The sequence below is a fragment of the Hemicordylus capensis genome, chromosome 2 (genome assembly GCF_027244095.1).
Source record: "Hemicordylus capensis ecotype Gifberg chromosome 2, rHemCap1.1.pri, whole genome shotgun sequence".
Lineage (NCBI taxonomy): Eukaryota > Metazoa > Chordata > Lepidosauria > Squamata > Cordylidae > Hemicordylus > Hemicordylus capensis.
Window position 1 is genome coordinate 414,104,865 of NC_069658.1, and position 17,322 is coordinate 414,122,186.

Below are 17,322 nucleotides of genomic sequence, written 5' to 3' on the forward strand. Positions count from 1 at the left end.
TTGTAGCCCCGAGTCATTAATAATTTTATCTATATTGATTTTCCAGTGTACTTTGCCACAGATATGTTGTTTACCTCCACAACTATGTGGATAAAGTTGATCTGGTTGACATAGTATACTTGGAAATCCAAAAAGCTTTTGACAAAGTTCCCAACCAAAGGTTCTTGAGTGAACATAGCAGTAATGGGATAAGTGGACAGGTTCATGTGTGGACTGGTAACTGCTTGAAGGACAGGAAACAAAGGGTAGGAATAAATGGACAGTGTTCACAATGGAGGGAAGTAGGAAGTGGGGTCCCTCTGGGATCTGTACTGGGACCAGTGCTCTTTAACTTATTCATAAATGATTTAGAAGTTGGGGTAAGTAGTGTTATCTGCAAATTTTTGCCACTTCGCTAAACTATTTATGGCAGTGAAATCGAAAACAGATTGTAAGGAGTTCCAAAAGGATCTCTCCAAATTGGGTTAGTGGATGACAAAATGGCAGATACGGTTCAATGTAAGCAACTGTAAAGTGATGCACCTTGGGGTAAAAAACCCCATCTTCACATATACATTGATGGGGTCTGAGCTGTCAGTGACTGACCAGGAAAGAGATCTTGGGGTCGTGGTGGTAGCTCATTGAAAGTGACAACTCTGCTGGTTTCTAAGTTGGTTTCTCCCCCCTCCCCTTTTTTTAACTGAGGAATTTTAATCAACCAATCAAACAACACAAGTTGTGTGTAATACAATCATTTCCCCAAAAAAGAAGAAGAAAAGGCAAAAATCAATAAATTGAAGTAAATAAATAAACATCTTAACAATCATAGTTTCTGTATGAAGTAATACTTCGTGTACTGCAAGCGAACTTCCACCTACAGACAGGAATGGTACTACAGCAGGAGAATTAAGCCGGCTTTTTGCCTGTAGAGACGCTCTAGAGGAGCGCTGTGAGTGAGGAGGATGAGGAGGATGAATACTAATAAAGAATAATAAAGAACTTTATTAGCCACCCCATAATAAATTGTTCTCTGGGCAGCTACTGTAACTGAGGACCAGGGTCTACCCTGGTTGCATATGAAAGGGCGACTAGAAGTGTGAGCACTGCGAGATATTCCCCTCAGGGGATGAAGCTGCTCTGGGAAGAACAGAAGGTTCCAAGTTCCCTCCCTGGCTTCTCCAAGATAGGACAAATTTATTTATTTTTTAAATAGGACAAGATTTTTTTTATTGAACCAACAAACTACCAAAGCATACAGTACATTGCCAAAGCACAATTATATACAAAGTGGTTGTTTGTACATCATATATCTACAAAGATTTACACACAAGGATTTGGAAACCCACAAGGTTATGAAGTATATGCAGGTAGTACAGTAACTCGGGGATGGGGGATTACAAGGCACATCAGGTAATGGGGGGGGGGGGTGTTTTTACGTCCAACCTCCATTTCCATAATTTGTCCCATTGCTGTTAGATAGGGCTGAGAGAGATTCCTGCCTGCAACCTTGGAGAAGCCGCTGCCAGTCTGTGTCGACAATACTGAGCTAGATGGACCCATGGACTGACTCAGTATATGGCAGCTTCCTATGTTCCTGTGTTGCCGAGCCAAATCCGACTCTCTGGCTTGGCTATTTTGCACACACCCGAGGAGCTGCGCCGCAGCCCTTGGAAACACTGTGCTTCCTTCCCGAGGAGGCAGGAAAGGAAAAACATCCTGTATCTCCTCCATGAGAACATAGATGCATCATGTATTGAGAGATCCTCCTCCTGGCCCTTCAGCAGATGTGAGGAGGCCTCTTGCGCCAGCAGCGAGAAGGGGCGGAGAAGCAGCGGCTGTGCTGGGGAGAGCGGCCCTCCTCCTACCCGCCAGGCTCGGCCTCCGCCTATAAAGCCGCGCGAGGGGCTCCCGGGGAGGCCACTCCGACAGACACACTAGTACAGGCTGCCTGGCCGGGGCTCCTCCGCGTGCCAGTCCGTGCCCCGCCGCCGCCGCCGCCTCCTCTTCTTCCCCCCCTCTTCCTCACTCCTCCTGCTCCTCCCCGGCTTCCCTCTCGGACTCGGTGTGTGACTCTGTGGCTGACGCGGAAAGCTCAGGGCGCCGCAGCTCCGCCTCCTCGGGAGGAGGAAGGGCTGGACACGCTGCACTCCGGGCCGCCGCCAGGGAGCTGCCGAGCCGGCCGGAGATCCCGCGGTGTCGTGACGGGCCCCAGGGTGGCTCCTCCGACGGCGAGCCATGGAGTGGGATCGGCTGGCCCGGAGTCGACGACGTCTCTCGGGGCTGGGCGCGCTGCTGCTGCTGCTGCTGCCCCTGCTCCTCATCTCGCTGGGGCCCCGGGTAAGGCAGCGCCAGAGTGGGCTGGGCTGGGTCGCGCTGCTCGCCTCCTCGTCCAGACAGGGAGGGAGGGACTCGGCAGCAGCGCCACCACTGCCCTTGCCTGGTCGTGGGGCAAGGAAGGGAGGAAGGAAGCGGGCACGGAAGGGCGGCTGGCTGGCAGTCGGGGCTTCAGGGCTCCTGCTGTTGCCACTGGGGTGGCGGAGAGAGAGAGTGACAGCCAGGACAGGAGCGGCGTCGGAAGGAAACCCGGGGCTTGGGGTGGTGGCAGAGTCAGTGCCGGGGCGCAGCAGGCTCTTTCTGGGGTGAGAGAAAGCTGCTAAGGGGGGCTGCAGAGAGCTCGTGCGCCCGCCCAGCAGCGGCTCTTCCAGCTGCGAAGCACCCCCACCCCGACCCACCCCCAGAGGTGCCCTGTGCGGGGGAGGAGAGGAGGACACCTCTTCTGGAGGGTGGAGAAGGGGGACTTCTTGTCCTACGGTCCTTCTTGCCTGGGCCGCCTTATGCTATCGCGCTTCTCTGAGGCAGATGATGATATCGAATGGGGGGTGGCTGCTGCTCCCCCGCCCCCGCTTTAAACAACAAACTTGACCCTATAAGAGCCGGCTTTCAAAACAAGTATGACCCGAGTGTTTAAAACACAGCGTAGGGTGGCATCCTTTCCCCTATTCGCCTGCCCTTCTATGGACTTTGAAGTGAGGTGTGGTGCATGGGAAATTGTCCTTCTCCTTCTTCCCTTCCTTGGCGCGCCGCTCTGAAGGTGAGAGACAATTATCCCTTATTTTCTGAGGTCTCCTTTATAGGTCAAACGCTCCAGGTTATCCCATGCACTGAGGCTCAGAAGTGTGGAATGGGGAAGATGTGCTCCAGATTGCCGGCTGCTTCCTTTGGTGTGGAAGGGTGCATTGTCTTGGGTGGGGAAAGGAAAGTTCCTCCATGCCATGAGACCCTGGAGACTGTGAGAGAAAAAGAGATCAGTCTGGCTGAGGTAGAGTGTTTTTATGAGCACTTTGCTTGATAGTAAAGTAAAAGTAAAGTGTGCGGTTGAGTCGAGTCGCTGTGGACTCCTGGCGACCACAAAGCCATGTGGTTGTCTTGAGTAGAATACAGGAGGGGTTTACCATTATAGATTTGAAGAATTGCAACTGAGCTGCTTGGACAGCTTCTTGTCCATAGTGTTTTCCCATGCAGTGAAGTTAATTTTATCCCTATAGATCTCTGCACAGAGTCAACAGCTTCCATTCAGAAAGCAGAAAAATAAGCAGGTCCAATCTCTGCTTTTTTTGGCCAGTTCTTGGTGTGTGACCCCACTCTCACTCAATTTTCTTTGATGAATTCAGATGACAGTGCAAATTCTAAACAGTGCCAATGTTTTATATATCTTCCTAAAGCAGATGACTTGTTCATTTGATTTTGAATTAACATTTTTGCTGTTCTCAAGTGTTCTCCTTGCCCCTCCCACATCTGCACCCAGTGGCCTAAGTTAGTCATAACGAAGCCCCACTGAAATCGAGACATGATTAAATTGTCCTGTTAATTTCAAGGGGACTTAATCGTGACTAACTTAGTGTAGATTCTGCCCACTGTCATTATTTTTCTGTATATTATTTTCTATTATTACAATCTTGTTTGACCAATAACTAAATTGAACTGTATATTATTTGTTGTCATATAACTTTATTTTTTTCCTGTCTGGCTGGCACACATACTGTGTAGCCAACACAACCAGCACTAATATATAGTGGTAGCAGTGAGTGGTTTTGTCCCTGCAAGTCAGGTGCTATTGAGACACTACCGCATGTCCTGCTGTACTGTAATTTCTACAGGGACACTTGCTATGAATTAACAGTGCCCCTCCTAGCAAATTCAACCAGGCCTCCCGGTTGAATTCTATGTTAGCTATCTTTTATCTGAGAGTGATGACAAAATTACTTATACAGTTGCTAAATTTTGTCTCATTGACATTATTTCATTTATTTATTTTATTTAAAACATTTAAATACCGCCCAAAACTCACGTCTCTGGGCAGTTTACAACAAGCAAATGAACAAAAAGTTAAAACATTAGTTTAAAAAATGACAACAAAAAACTTAAAACAGTAATTAAAACAAAATAAATAATATAGTAAAAGTTAAAACATTACAGCAATTTAAAAATTTAAAACAAAATTTTAAAATGATGTTAAAACTGTTAAAATAATATTTAATTAAAAGCCTGAGTGAATAGGTGCATCTTTAAAGACTTTTTTAAAGTTGACAGAGATGGGGAGGCTCTTATTTCAGCAGGGAGCGCATTCCAAAGCTCTGGGACAGCAGCGGAGAAGGCCCGTCCCTGAGTAGCTACTAAACAAGCCGGTGGCAACTGCAGACGAACCTCTCCTGGTGATCTCAAAGGGTGGTGGGGTTCATAATGAAGAAGACGCTCTCTTAAATAACCAAGGTCCAAGCCATTTAGGGCTTTATAGGTTATAACCAGCACCTTGTATTTTGCCCGGAAACTTATCAGCAGCCAGCGTAGATCTTTCAGTACGGGAGTAATATGGTCTCTCTGAGATGACCCAGAGACCAACCTGGCTGCCTCATTCTGAACCAGCTGCAGTTTCCGGACTATACACAAGGGCAGCCCCACATAGAGTGCATTGCAGTAATCCTGTCTGGAGGTTACCAGCATATGTACCAGTGTTCTGAGGTTATTTATCACAAGAAACAGATGCAACTGGCGTATCAGCCGAAGCTGATAGAAAGCACTTCTGGCCACTGCCTCAACCTGGGACACCAGGGAGAGGCTCCGATCCAGAAACACCCCCAGACTGCGTACCTGTTCCTTCCGGGGAAGTGTGACCCCATCCAGAACAGGCAGATCAAACTCATCTCCCAAGTTTCAACCCCGCACAATGAGTACCTCCGTCTTATCTGGATTCAGTCTCAGTTTGTTATCCTTTATCCAGCCCATTACCACCTCCAGACAGGCATTTAGGGAGGTTATGCCCTCTCCCAATGATGTTGACATTAGAATTGACATTAGAATTCGAAGTAAGAGTATATCTGCATAGCTGGACTCCATATGGTCTACAAATAGCTGAATTAGCTATTGTTACTGTTTGAGCTGTATGTATACATTTCTCTAGTCAGCAACCGTAAATAAACTGAACTGAACCTAGTGGTAGCAGTACTATTATACGATATATAATTCAAGATCTGTAATCATGGAATGATGACAGAAATGCTGGGTTTTGTACAGAACCATCAGAGAAGTTGACAAAGTAGGTAGACTGGCTGTGCTTACATGCACTGTTATTTTTAATTCGGATGTTTATTTGCTTGTTGGCATTTTCTCTGCCGAGTAGAATCAACAACACAACATTTCCTCCCTCTTGGGACATCTAGTTCCTTTCTCTCTCAGACTTTCTTAGGAAAGGGGGCAATTGGTAGGTAGTACAAACTATTTTTCAAGTATCTTCCCTTTAAACGGGTAGGCCTCCCATCATCACATGTGTATTTAGCCATTACTTGTCACAGTCTATGCAGTGAAAGGTTTATTGCTTAAGAAATCCTCCTGAATTGAATACTCTGAGATGGCAAAACTTATAGCACTCATAAGGGATGAAAACTTGGAATGTTTCAAAGAAGATTGGGAGCCATTCTTATTTTACTTAAAGTACTATTTTTTCCAGTTTGGACCTTTCCGCAGGGTTTGAAATTTAGTAACAGCAGCAGGTTGGGTAGGGTAAAATCGAGTTTGCAATGTGGAGTATATTTGTTTTGAATTATTATAGTAATGGTAGATTTGTATAGCCAATATGAACCATGTAGATTGGTAAGCGGGAAGTCAACATTTACTTAATTAAATGTAATTGGATTGTTAAGATACTGTAAAAACCAATAAAATTTTAAAATGCAAAAAGAAAAAAGAAATTCTCCTGAATTATTTGGCCTTTGTATGAGCATGGATATAATAAGGCAAGGGTAGATTATATAGCTATGGATGATCTACAGAAGGTAGTGTAGGAAGTTTGAAGAGCATCTGATTTCAAGTTGAACTATATTGTGATGTGACTAAGGCTACAATTGTAAACAGCTTTACTAGGGAGCATATTTAACACAGTAGCAAGGGTGGCTGGCCAGTAAGGGCAGGAGGGACTATGCCCCCCTCTCTCCCCCAAACAAAAACAAACAGGATCTAGCAGAATATCTGATTTATCAGCAGCCAGATAACTCTCTCAAGCAGGGAGCTTTCTCCAGCCCCTCCTCCCATGCATGTAACTTCCTGGCTGGAACAGTTGCTGATCAAGCTGCTCCAGCTTCTAATCCCTAGTAGGCAGCTCCTGGCATCACCCACTCAAGGAAGTAAAAATTGGGTTGAAAATACATCCCCCAACGCCAAAAGGAACTGTATTTTTTTCATCAATGTTTACTGCCTTTGGGGGGGTTGTGATCAGGCCAGTGCCCCCTAATAATCTGTTCCAGACTGGCTGGAACAGCTTGATGAGCAGGTTGTTCCAGTCAATAAGAGCAAAATGGGGAGTTAGGGGGAAGAGAAGTTGGAGAAAGCTCTCTGCTCAGGAGAGCTTGCTGGCTGTTGTAAGTCGAATTTTCCTGTGTTTGTTTTTGTTTGGGGGCAGGGAGGGGGTGAAAGAGAAAGAGAAAGGGGGGATTGAATGGCAAGGCTTGGTGAGAGAGGTGGGGCTTGGTGAGGGTGGCTTGGTGATAGAAAAAGAGAGGCTTGGTGGGGGGAGAGAGAGGCTTGGAGGGGCTTGGTGAGAAAAAGACAGAGAGGCTTGGTGAGAGTAGAAAGGGCTTGGAGAGAGAGAGGCTTGGCTTGAGGTGTGTGTGTGAGAGAGAAATGAGGTATGGCAAGGGTTGGTGAGAGGGAGGGAGGGAGCATGGCAAGGCTTGGTGAGAGAGAAGAGCCCACAATTGGTTCTACCTCTCCCTATCTCTGGCTCTGAGCCACCCCTCAGTCTTAGGAGCACCAGCCACCACTGCCCAGTAGGACCTAGTTCTGAGTAAATACACATGGAATCGAATTGTGCATTTACTCCAAATCATGCTGTGTTTTCATTTCTGCTCTCCACATGTATGGATATGGTATATTGAAGTTTTCAAAATCTGTTAATAAAGTTTACTCTGTTCTGTGAGCTGCAACTGAATCTCAATACAGTGCATATCACTGTACCAATTTTGCATTACCGAAATGTGCTTAAACATTCTGTCTCTTCTTCTCTCTAATAAGCATGGCAACAGCTAGTTATACCAAATTATCTGTTTCAGTCTCTTTGCACATAATTATATTTGTAAACAATCGGTTAGGAAGCCAGCTCCTGGAGCGTGGGCTGTGTTCTCATCTAGTAGAGGGAACTTTTAGGTTACTTTTAGCTTTTAAAAATATGATGATCTTTAGTATTCTTCTTATATATGAGATTTTAAAAATAAAGTTACTGTTGTTTGGCTTGAGTTTTGCATTTTTGTCCAATCATGCATAGTGAAACTGGATTAGTTAATTTTTAGCACTCCAAAGGAAATGTTTAAGCAACTGTTTCTAAACGCTTTGATTGTCCTTTATGGAACATATTTTCTAAAAATTGAGTGAACTCTTGTCAAAAAATCCTACTACTTTAAACAAACAAACAAACAAAATCTGTTTGGAATCTATATAAGATTCCCCCAACTAGACCTTTTGAGAAGGAGGCCCCCCAAGTGAGCATTCCATCACTGGAGCTTGGTCCTAGCATCACATCGCCTCTGTTCTTGGGGGAACTGGAGGTGATGGAGGCAGCTTGTGGGTAAAGGCAGGAGCCCCACAACAGGTGGAGGGGACTGGTTCAACAGGCCAACTGAAGAAGAGGTGGCAAGCTCTGGCTGCTCAAGGTCTGATCCATCTAAGGGGGTTTATCAGGGCTGGGGGGTCTTAGCTGGAAAGTGCTCCTCCTCTGAGAGGGTATCCTCTGAGTCAGAGTCTGGCTGGATCCTGACAGTAAGGTTCTTCTGCTGAAGAAAATTACATCACACAGAATTGCTATTTAGTATATAACAGTATTGAAACTGTCCTCTGTGGAGACCTCTTACAGTAGTTTATGTACTAGTTTATGTACACATGTATTTTCTAAACATATATATGAAAGAATTCCATTTGGGAAAAATGCTTCTTGTCAAGTGACATTTTGAAATGAATATTCTTTTAAAAATTATATAGTTGATATAATGGCAATGCAACACGCATGATGGATCTCCTGCAATACTGCTCTGCAGACCTTTTTTATTGCATAAATTAAAACATAGAAAGAGGGAATTGCAACAAAGTACAGACGTTTTGAAGTATGTACATCAGCTTCAGTGTTGACATAGAACATAGAACACTGGAGCTGATGTATATACGTCAAAATGTCTGTTCTTTCTTTGTTGCTATTCCCTCTTTCTATGTTTTAATTTATGCAATAAAAAAGGTCTGGAGAGAAGTAAAAATTCATTTTAAAATATTTTGAAAATCCTGTATTATCACCTTGCCTGTTAATTCTGTTATTACTCCACCAGTGATCCATAGAACACACTTTATTATAGCTATACTTAAACAAAACAGTTGATTTGAGGCTCTTGACTAAAAATACACACTGTTAACCTTGATTAGAAAAAAGCTATTGGAACACTTTGAATTACACAAATACACAGGCTATCTTGCAAGATTGTATACTTCATTCTACAGAGCAAACATCTCTCTGATTTCACTGTGATTACCCACTGTATAAAGTTAAGCATGTGTTTCATGAATGCCCCCGGGTGCCTGCAGCAACTGTGCCAAAGTGGAGAACCTGGCTGCATGGCGCAGGCAGTGTGACACTGCACTTTGAAATCAAGAAAGTGCAGTGTTTGTTCCCTTCAGGGACCATCTGTGATATTCTCAAACTGGTCTGGTGGTTGTCAATATATGCATTATGTGTAACACAGCACATACAATTCTACAGTTTGGTAGAGGGAGGAAAAATTCAAATTATTATCTTTGATTTCAAAGGTGATACTGCGGCATCCTCTCTTCCCCCTCCCACACAGCTCTGCACATAGCCCTACCCTCCATGAGGACTCCTATCCACAGCTACTAGTCTTGGTTGCTATATGCTTCCATCAGAATCAGAGGTGGCATGCCCCTGTACACCAGATGCTAGAGAGCACCAAGGAAGGGGGTGTTTTCCCCACTTGCAGGATTCCCAAGTACACCTGGTTGGCTGATGCATGAGGCAGGATGCTGGACTGGATGGGCCTGAACCTGATCCAGCAGATCTTTTCTTATATCCAGAGCCATTGGCTTTCCTCCCCTGTGTCATCACCCATCCCACATGCAGAAGCTGCACTCACAAGAGGGCTGCACACACCCAATGGTGCATGTCGGGGAGGGGGCTGAATCTTAATGAGAAGCTCTTAATTTTTATTCAAGTTACAAATATACCAAGAGCTCGACAAGGAGCTGCAATCTTCTGCACTCTATGGTACTTAAATATATATTTTAAAGTATTGGCTTATTGTGGGGGTGGGGGGAAATCAACTTATATAGAAACCTCCAAAGTTTTGGTAAAGGCAATAGGGAAGTTATATTGATTTGGCTTAGAAATAATATCTAGACCTTAACCATGTTGTACAGAGGCAGGAGAAACTTGTATTTTTAGAGAAAAGGTCAGAAATGGATATGCCTAGAATGCAATTAAAATAATTTCACTAATCATTCTGAAAGAGAAAATATATACGGTTTCCATCTCTCCCCACAAATTTATATTTCCCACTTTTTAATTATATTAATAAAATTAATTACTATTTCTATGGCTCCCCTTCCCACTCCACAATTCTACCAGTAGCTCTGTTTGATGTTAGGATTTCTAAATGAACATTCTCTGTAGCCACACAACTATAATTCCTAGGGCTCCTTGGTAGAAGTTGTAGCAGTGAATGGCATTTGAAAACATGTTTGCTTGTAGTAGATATACCCTTATTTGTATCTGGGAAATCTCAGTATGACGACGTTTGGAAACCTCTGCTCTGTCTTCATACATACACCATTAGCCAAATGAGTATGAAAGTCAAAATTACCTTTTAACTTAACTTTAACTAATGTTTTAAACTTTTCTGTGATTTATTCTGTTTTAACTAATGTTTTAACTTTTCTGTTGTAAACCATCCAGAGACGCAAATTTGGGGTGGTACAAAAATCTGTTAAATAAATAAATAATAAAATAAATGAAATGAAAGTCATACCTGGATTTCTAGGAGAGGAACAACAGCTCATGCTTTGCATGTGGATGGCTAGATTTTCCAGTTCCCAACATCTGTACTTAAAAGAATCTCAACTAGCAGAGCTGGGAATGACCATGCCCAAGACCTTGGAGAACATGTGCCAGTCAAGAATAGATGGTGCTGATCTAGATAGACCAATGGTCTCACTCAGTATAAGGCATGTTGTTATGATGTGGACTTTTAATGAAAATCCCCTATAGAGAAGAATGGCACTCCTGTTGAACATTGGCTGCGGTCTGAAGGCTTTAGCAAATACTGAATGGATAAAAAGAGTTTTATATTGTTTAACATGTGAATTGAGGAAACAGCAGGTTCTGTGTTGGATTTCAGAGTTCAAAATGAGCCAGATTCTTGTGCCTAAGATTAGTACTGATAGCACATCATTTTTTTTTGCAGAGCAACCCTCTAGCCCTTGTTAGGTAAGACAGCCACATTTCTAGGTGGGGCTTGTTTCGTCTTTCTTTTGTTTCCTATTTTTCTTACCAATGCACAGTGCCAGCCAAATTTTATTATCCTCTTACTGCCGGAGGAGGATGTGAGGAAGAATGGCAATGCAGCACCCTTATATATATTATTATTAATATACTACTTTTAAACAGGGAAAAATCTCAAAGTGGTTTACATAGGAAAAGAAGAAGAAGTTCCCTAACCCCAAAGAGCTCACAATGTAAGAAAAAACACAAAGTAGGCACAGCAACAGCCACTGGAGGGATACTGTGCTGGATCTTAATAAGGACAGGTACTCTCCTCCTGCTATCTATAAAGCCTATCACCTTTGCTTTGCTTTGAGGTTTGCTTTGAGGTTCCCATGTATCATGCTATTCCCTTCTCTTTCTGTGAGCACTGCTCTTGTTAATATTGAAAGGAGTTCTGATTCCACAAAACAGCCCTTAACTAAAGTATATATTGAGAATTCAGTTCCATCTCACTTTGAATGGGAGTTGGTTGGTGCTTAACATTGCACAGAAATTTGCCCAAGAAGTGACCCAATGATTGGGTGCATTAAGATTGATAGACCCTCGGAAGCACAGTTTGTGCACAGCCTTTTTCTCAGAAAAGAAGGGTCACTGTAACACAGCTGCGCTCACATTGTGCATGGACACTTCATATATTGGGTGGGTTCAGATGTGTGGCTGCACTTGAAGTTCGCGTGAGCAGCCAGTTCCCCAGGAGCACAAACTCCCTGCGAGAGCCCCTTCTTCCTGGCCTGGTGCCAATATGCTGAGACTGGTTGTGTTGTCCAGACCCACCAGTCTCAGCATATCTTGGCCTACTTCTGTTCTGTCAAGGAACCCAATATCTGTAACTTAGAACTCAAGTAAGTTCCAGATGTTGAGTTCCCTGACAAACATAGGGCTGAGATGGATAGGTTCAGACATAATGATCAGACTTGGCATTTCGGCAGCAGGGCATAAAGTAGAGGCTTGCGTGGATAATGCATGCTCCAGGGGAATGCTCTGCTTACACAAACCTCAAGTGCCGCTGTATGTCGGAGCCCACCCACTAAGAGCCGGTAGTGTCTCAGATTGTGTGCTGGACTTGGATCTAAATCTCTGCTCAGATGGAAAGCTCAATGAGTTATGTTGGGCCTCTGTAACTGACTGACATCCTGGAGTTTCTCTAAAGGACTACTTAATTTTGATATAATACTACTACTTAGGAACAATTTAGTCTGGGTGTCAGCCACTATCTCTCAGACTCACCTTAATAACAGTGTGATTGTAGGGGTAAAAGAAGGAAACCATGCACACACATTTCTGAGTTCTTTGATGGCAGGACAGGATATAAAAGAAGTAAATAAAATAATATTTTGCTGAGCTGGAAGGGCAGAGAATGCTTCAGTTGCTAGAATTATTGTGGCCTTTAAATGTATTTATGCATTATTTTAGCTTTCACTTGAAAACTGTGATAGTTTCTTCTGGCTGTTTCCCTTTAAACATAGATAATGCTATAGAAATAGCTCTTCCCTCTACTCCATTAAACGTATTTTAGTGACTTGTTTTTATAACTATGCACGCTATCAGCCTGTAACCTAGCAATGTAATTAGAGCACTAGCTGACAAAATAAGCTCAATGAATCATAGGGCATATATGATGAACATGCTGTTTGCTTGTGTTATTGTGTGGAAGCTCTCTTAAAAATGTTTTGCTTTGCCCATATGGCCAGTGCTGGCTCCCAGGAACACAATTTATGTTTCAGCTGTTTGTTGAAGCTAATTCTGTGCTCTCATCAAAGTTGAGAGAAGCAAGATCAGAGACTAAATTCAGTAAAACATTTGCAAATGTGACTGTACAGTCTGACCCTACATTCTTTTCAAGATAAGTTTGGGTGCACAAAGAAAGCAAGATTTAGTCTTAGATTAGGAGTTAACTCATTCACCATTCCTCTTTCCTTATTGCATCTAATTCAGGGAGAGATTCAGAATTTTTTTCCCCTTTGTGGACAGCATCCAGGGAGATTTTGGGAGTGGTCTTGTATTTGTGTGCTCCTCTTCCTGCCCCTTGCATGCATTATCCCCATCCCTCTCTCCACTTGTGTCAATGGGGAGAAATGAACCACTAAACTGAGGTGTCCTGGGTTGAGTTCCCTGGGTCTGCAAGATTAAACCCACTAAGAAAACAGATTTCAGCTCTCAGGGTCAGGGAAATCCTTAATTCCTGTTTTAAAATGTTTTTTTCAATTGTTAACTGTTGTTATATTGTTTTTAATGTTTGTTTTAGCTCTTTATTGTTTTAGTGGTTTGTTTTTAATTGTAAACCGCCCTGAGCCATTTTGAAAGGGCGGTATACAAACCAAAGGAGAACTGGTCCTTACTTGCTCCCCACCCCACATGCAGCTGCCTGCTTGTCCCAAGAACCCGTGTGTGGCACCAGCAGGAACATGGCATCTGCACAGGCGCCATTTGCATGGTCAGCATGGTGTTGATTCCCATGCAAATGGTACCCATGCATGTGCGGATGCCATGTGTGTGCTGGCGCCACATGGGGGTTCTTGGGACATGCAGGAAGCTCTGCATGTGGTGGCAGAGAGCACGTAAGGACCTGCTCTCCTTTTAAATAAAAAACGAACCTATTTGTGCACATCCCTAAAATGAATAAGCATACCAAGAGATCCAGAACTTAACTGAACATTATTTATTTATTTATTTATTTGGTTTGTATACAGCCCTTTCAAAATGGCTCAGGGCGGTTTACAATTAAAAACAAACCACTAAAACAATAAAGAGCTACAGGAATTAAGGATTTCCCTGATCCTGAGAGATGAAATCTGTTTTCTTAGTGGGTTTAATCTTGCAGACCCAGGGAACTCAACCCAGGACACCTCAGTTTAGTGGTTCATTTCTCCCCATTGACACAAGTGGAGAGAGGGATGGGGATAATGCATGCAAGGGGCAGGAAAAGGAGCACACAAATACAAGACCACTCCCAAAATCTCCCTGGTTGCCTAGGTCTACCTGAGGAGTGTCAGTTGCTTTGGTTTATATGTAATAATCTGAGCTTTGCCTAATACTTAACATGTAGGTAAGACTTTTCTTGGTAAAATTGCAGTCATTCCCTGGGCACTTTCCAGACTAGCTGCTGGAACAGCAGCAAAATGCCTCTGTTTGGGCAAGTCGCATTCGGAACGTAAACAGCAGGAGGAGCAGTCTCGCAGTAACTAACAACCCAAAAAAACAGCAACGTTTTCATGCCGGATGTATGGCGTCCATGCTCTATATCACAGTGATTAAATTCGCAACAAGGCATTGGAAATGTGAACGGCACCCTGCTGTTCCCATAGGGACTGCGGTGTCACGACGCAGGAAGTGTGGAAGCACACTTCCGAGATTTGTCCTGACCCCATTGTAGGGTCTAGTCTGGAAAGCACCCTGGTAAAGTGGCCGTTGGGCTCATTATGATAAACACCAATAGTCTCATGTTGTGATTTGATGCTCCATTACCAGGGTGGTGCTTCCAGCAAGACTGCAGCTTGATGCCTTGGTCTCAGGGGTCCATCCTTGGTGTTTATGCATTTCTTGCCCAGGCTGTGAAAACTTTACTTTTGATCTAAGAGCCATCCCAAAAATTTAGAAGCCTGGCAATGAACACTTCACTCAATTACCAGACTTAGTGATGGGCATTGTGGAGGGGAAGGAAAACTGGCTTCTCTTCTTTACAAGTAAAATATTTAGAACAGAAACAGGGCTGCCTGGGACAAGTAAAGATTTAATTAAATAACTCTCCCTCTGAATAGCCATGGTTAAATTTCTAGGTGCCATGGCTCCCTGGTGCCTAGGATTTGTCAAGCCCTGCTCTAGCCTTTGGCACATCTGCTTTGGTCATTGTTCCTGTAGACTGGGGCACTCTAATGCCCTTTGTTAGTATGGCCATAGACAAGGGAACAAAACAGAGGAGTTCTAGTTGGCCCCTTTGTGTGATACCTGATATACTTCTTTTGGACAACTTTATAAATAATACATGGGATGTTTTTATTTAAATCATAGATTCAAATTGTCCTTTTCCCCCTTGGTGATTTAAATCAGTCCACCCATAACTCATCCTGGGATTAATAGTTAAGAACAGCCTTCCTCATCCTTGCTGGTTCATTTAGCTCTAAATGCTGCCTCTGAGCCCTGGAAAAACAATTTGTTCAGTCCTAATGGCCACAATGAAAACATAAACATGAGCTCAAGGGTCGCAACCAACTTGTATGTTTCGACTGCATATATTGTATAACATTTCCATCATATTTGTGTGAGGTCACATTAAAAGTAGAAGAAGCTAACCTGTGAAAAATTCAAGTCTCAACATTGATCTAGAAATCATGACATTTGAAAGGATGAGTTTGGGCTTCTTTGTACTGCCTTCTGGTTTCTAAACATCTATTTTATTTATTGGATGTTTATCTGTCCATCAGGTTGAATGTCTCAGGATGGCTTACGAAAACAATTAAAATGCAATACAGTCAAAACAATCATACATAGCAGAATAAAACCAAGTAAGGTCCCGTTTAAAAAAAAAAAATACGCATGCTGTCATAACTTCTTGATCATACCATAAGAGATAGAAACCACTTTAAAATAAATTGAGGTGTACTAGATTCTAAGACTCTTGCTGTTTGCACACAAGTGCTGTAGAAAACAGCACATTGTTGATGAATTCAGTACAAGAATTCTGAATGTATTCCACCATATTCCGGACTGCAGAATGAATACAAATGAGCATTACTAATGCAACCTCTAAACACTGGTAGCCTTTAAAAATAATGTTTAAAGCTGCTGCTTTCATTTATGATGGCAGAACCTGTTTCTCTGATCTCAAGCAAATTAGTTACACCTATTGAAACCAATAGGACATGTTAATCCTGATTTGTCATTGTTTTTAAAAGCATATAGGCACAACTGTGGCCTGGTCTACACATACAGCTGAATGAAGTAGTAGAGTTCAGAAGAGGTAGAATGGATTGTACCATTTCAGACAGCAGGTGGGGATTATATGTTTGAATTACTCCTTTGTATTAAAAAACTCCCTGTGTGTAGAAAACTAGTAGGGCAGGAAACAGGCTGACTAGAACCTTTCTTCCTGATGTGCTAGTTTTTATTTGCATGGGGAGCATTCAAAAATGGCATTTCCTCCCTGCTGTCAGAAGTGGTACAACTGAGCTCTACCACCTGTGGATTCTGCCACCTCATTCTGCTGCACTGCACATGTAAAGGTAAATGGTAAAGTGTGCCGTTGAGTCTGTGTCGACGCCTGGCGACCACAGAGCCCTGTGGCTGCCTTTGGTAGAATACAGGAGGGGTTTACCATTGCCTCCTCCCATGCAGTATGAGATGATGCCTTTTAGCATCTTCCTATATCGTTGCTGCCCAATATATTGGTAACAGTGGGTTACCAATATAGGTAACGTCTGGCTTGCTAATCAAGTCATTTCCCTCTGCGCCATTAGGTGGCCTGTTGCACATGTAGATTAGGCATAATATGATGGCTTAGGACCGGGTTACCTGGGAGAGTGCCTTCTTCAGTATGTTCCCCACTGCAATTTAAGGTCATCAGGAGAGGTCCATCTGTGGCTGCCGCCAGCTCGCCTAGCGGCAACTTGACATAAAACCTTCTCTGTAACTACTTCTGGGGTCTGGAATGTGCTCCCTATGGAAATGAGAGGCTTAAGAGTTTTAGCAGCTTTTAAAGGAGCCATAAAAACATATTTTTTAGCCTGACCTTTAGTGAGTACTGAAATGGTTTCAGTTTTGTTTGAATGAGTTATTTATTTGTTCTTTAATATGTTTTTATATTTGTGAACTGCAAAGAGCCATCTGGGTGAGGCAGTATAACAGTCTAATAAACAGACAAACAAACATTGTTGGACTGGGAATTGTAAGTGTTTCTGAAGGTAAAGCCACATCAGTCTTCAAAGAAAGCTATTAACCGCAGCAGTCTTATAGGAGCAGCAGCTGACACCCAAAGCCTGGTTGTCTGGCTGAAAACCGGAGGCTTCCTCACTGCCTCTGTGCCCATGACCACACATGAGGGAGGAGCAGTTTTTGGATGATCTTCTCTGCCTTCAGAAGTGCTGTATGCCTTCCAAAACTACATCCCTGATGGCTGCTTGGTACAAATTTAGATTATTCTGTACCAAGCCTGCACTGTTTGCAATTCACCAAGCCAAATGCAGTCTACCAACCATGCAGGGGCATAACTATAATAGGGCAAGGGGAGACAGTTGTCTGGGGGCCCACTGCCTTCGGGGGGGGGG

At 43.3% G+C, this 17,322-nt stretch overlaps 1 protein-coding gene across 1 annotated transcript in view; it reads left to right on the forward strand.

The window, feature by feature from the left end:
- Positions 1-1,822: 1,822 nt before the first annotated feature.
- Positions 1,823-17,322, forward strand: part of ERN1 (endoplasmic reticulum to nucleus signaling 1) — a 101,140-nt gene continuing 85,640 nt past the window's right edge. The window contains exon 1 of the mRNA XM_053297324.1: positions 1,823-2,316. Coding sequence (XP_053153299.1) covers positions 2,215-2,316 — 102 coding nt within the window. The 5' untranslated portion in view covers positions 1,823-2,214. The remainder of the gene's footprint in view (positions 2,317-17,322) is intronic.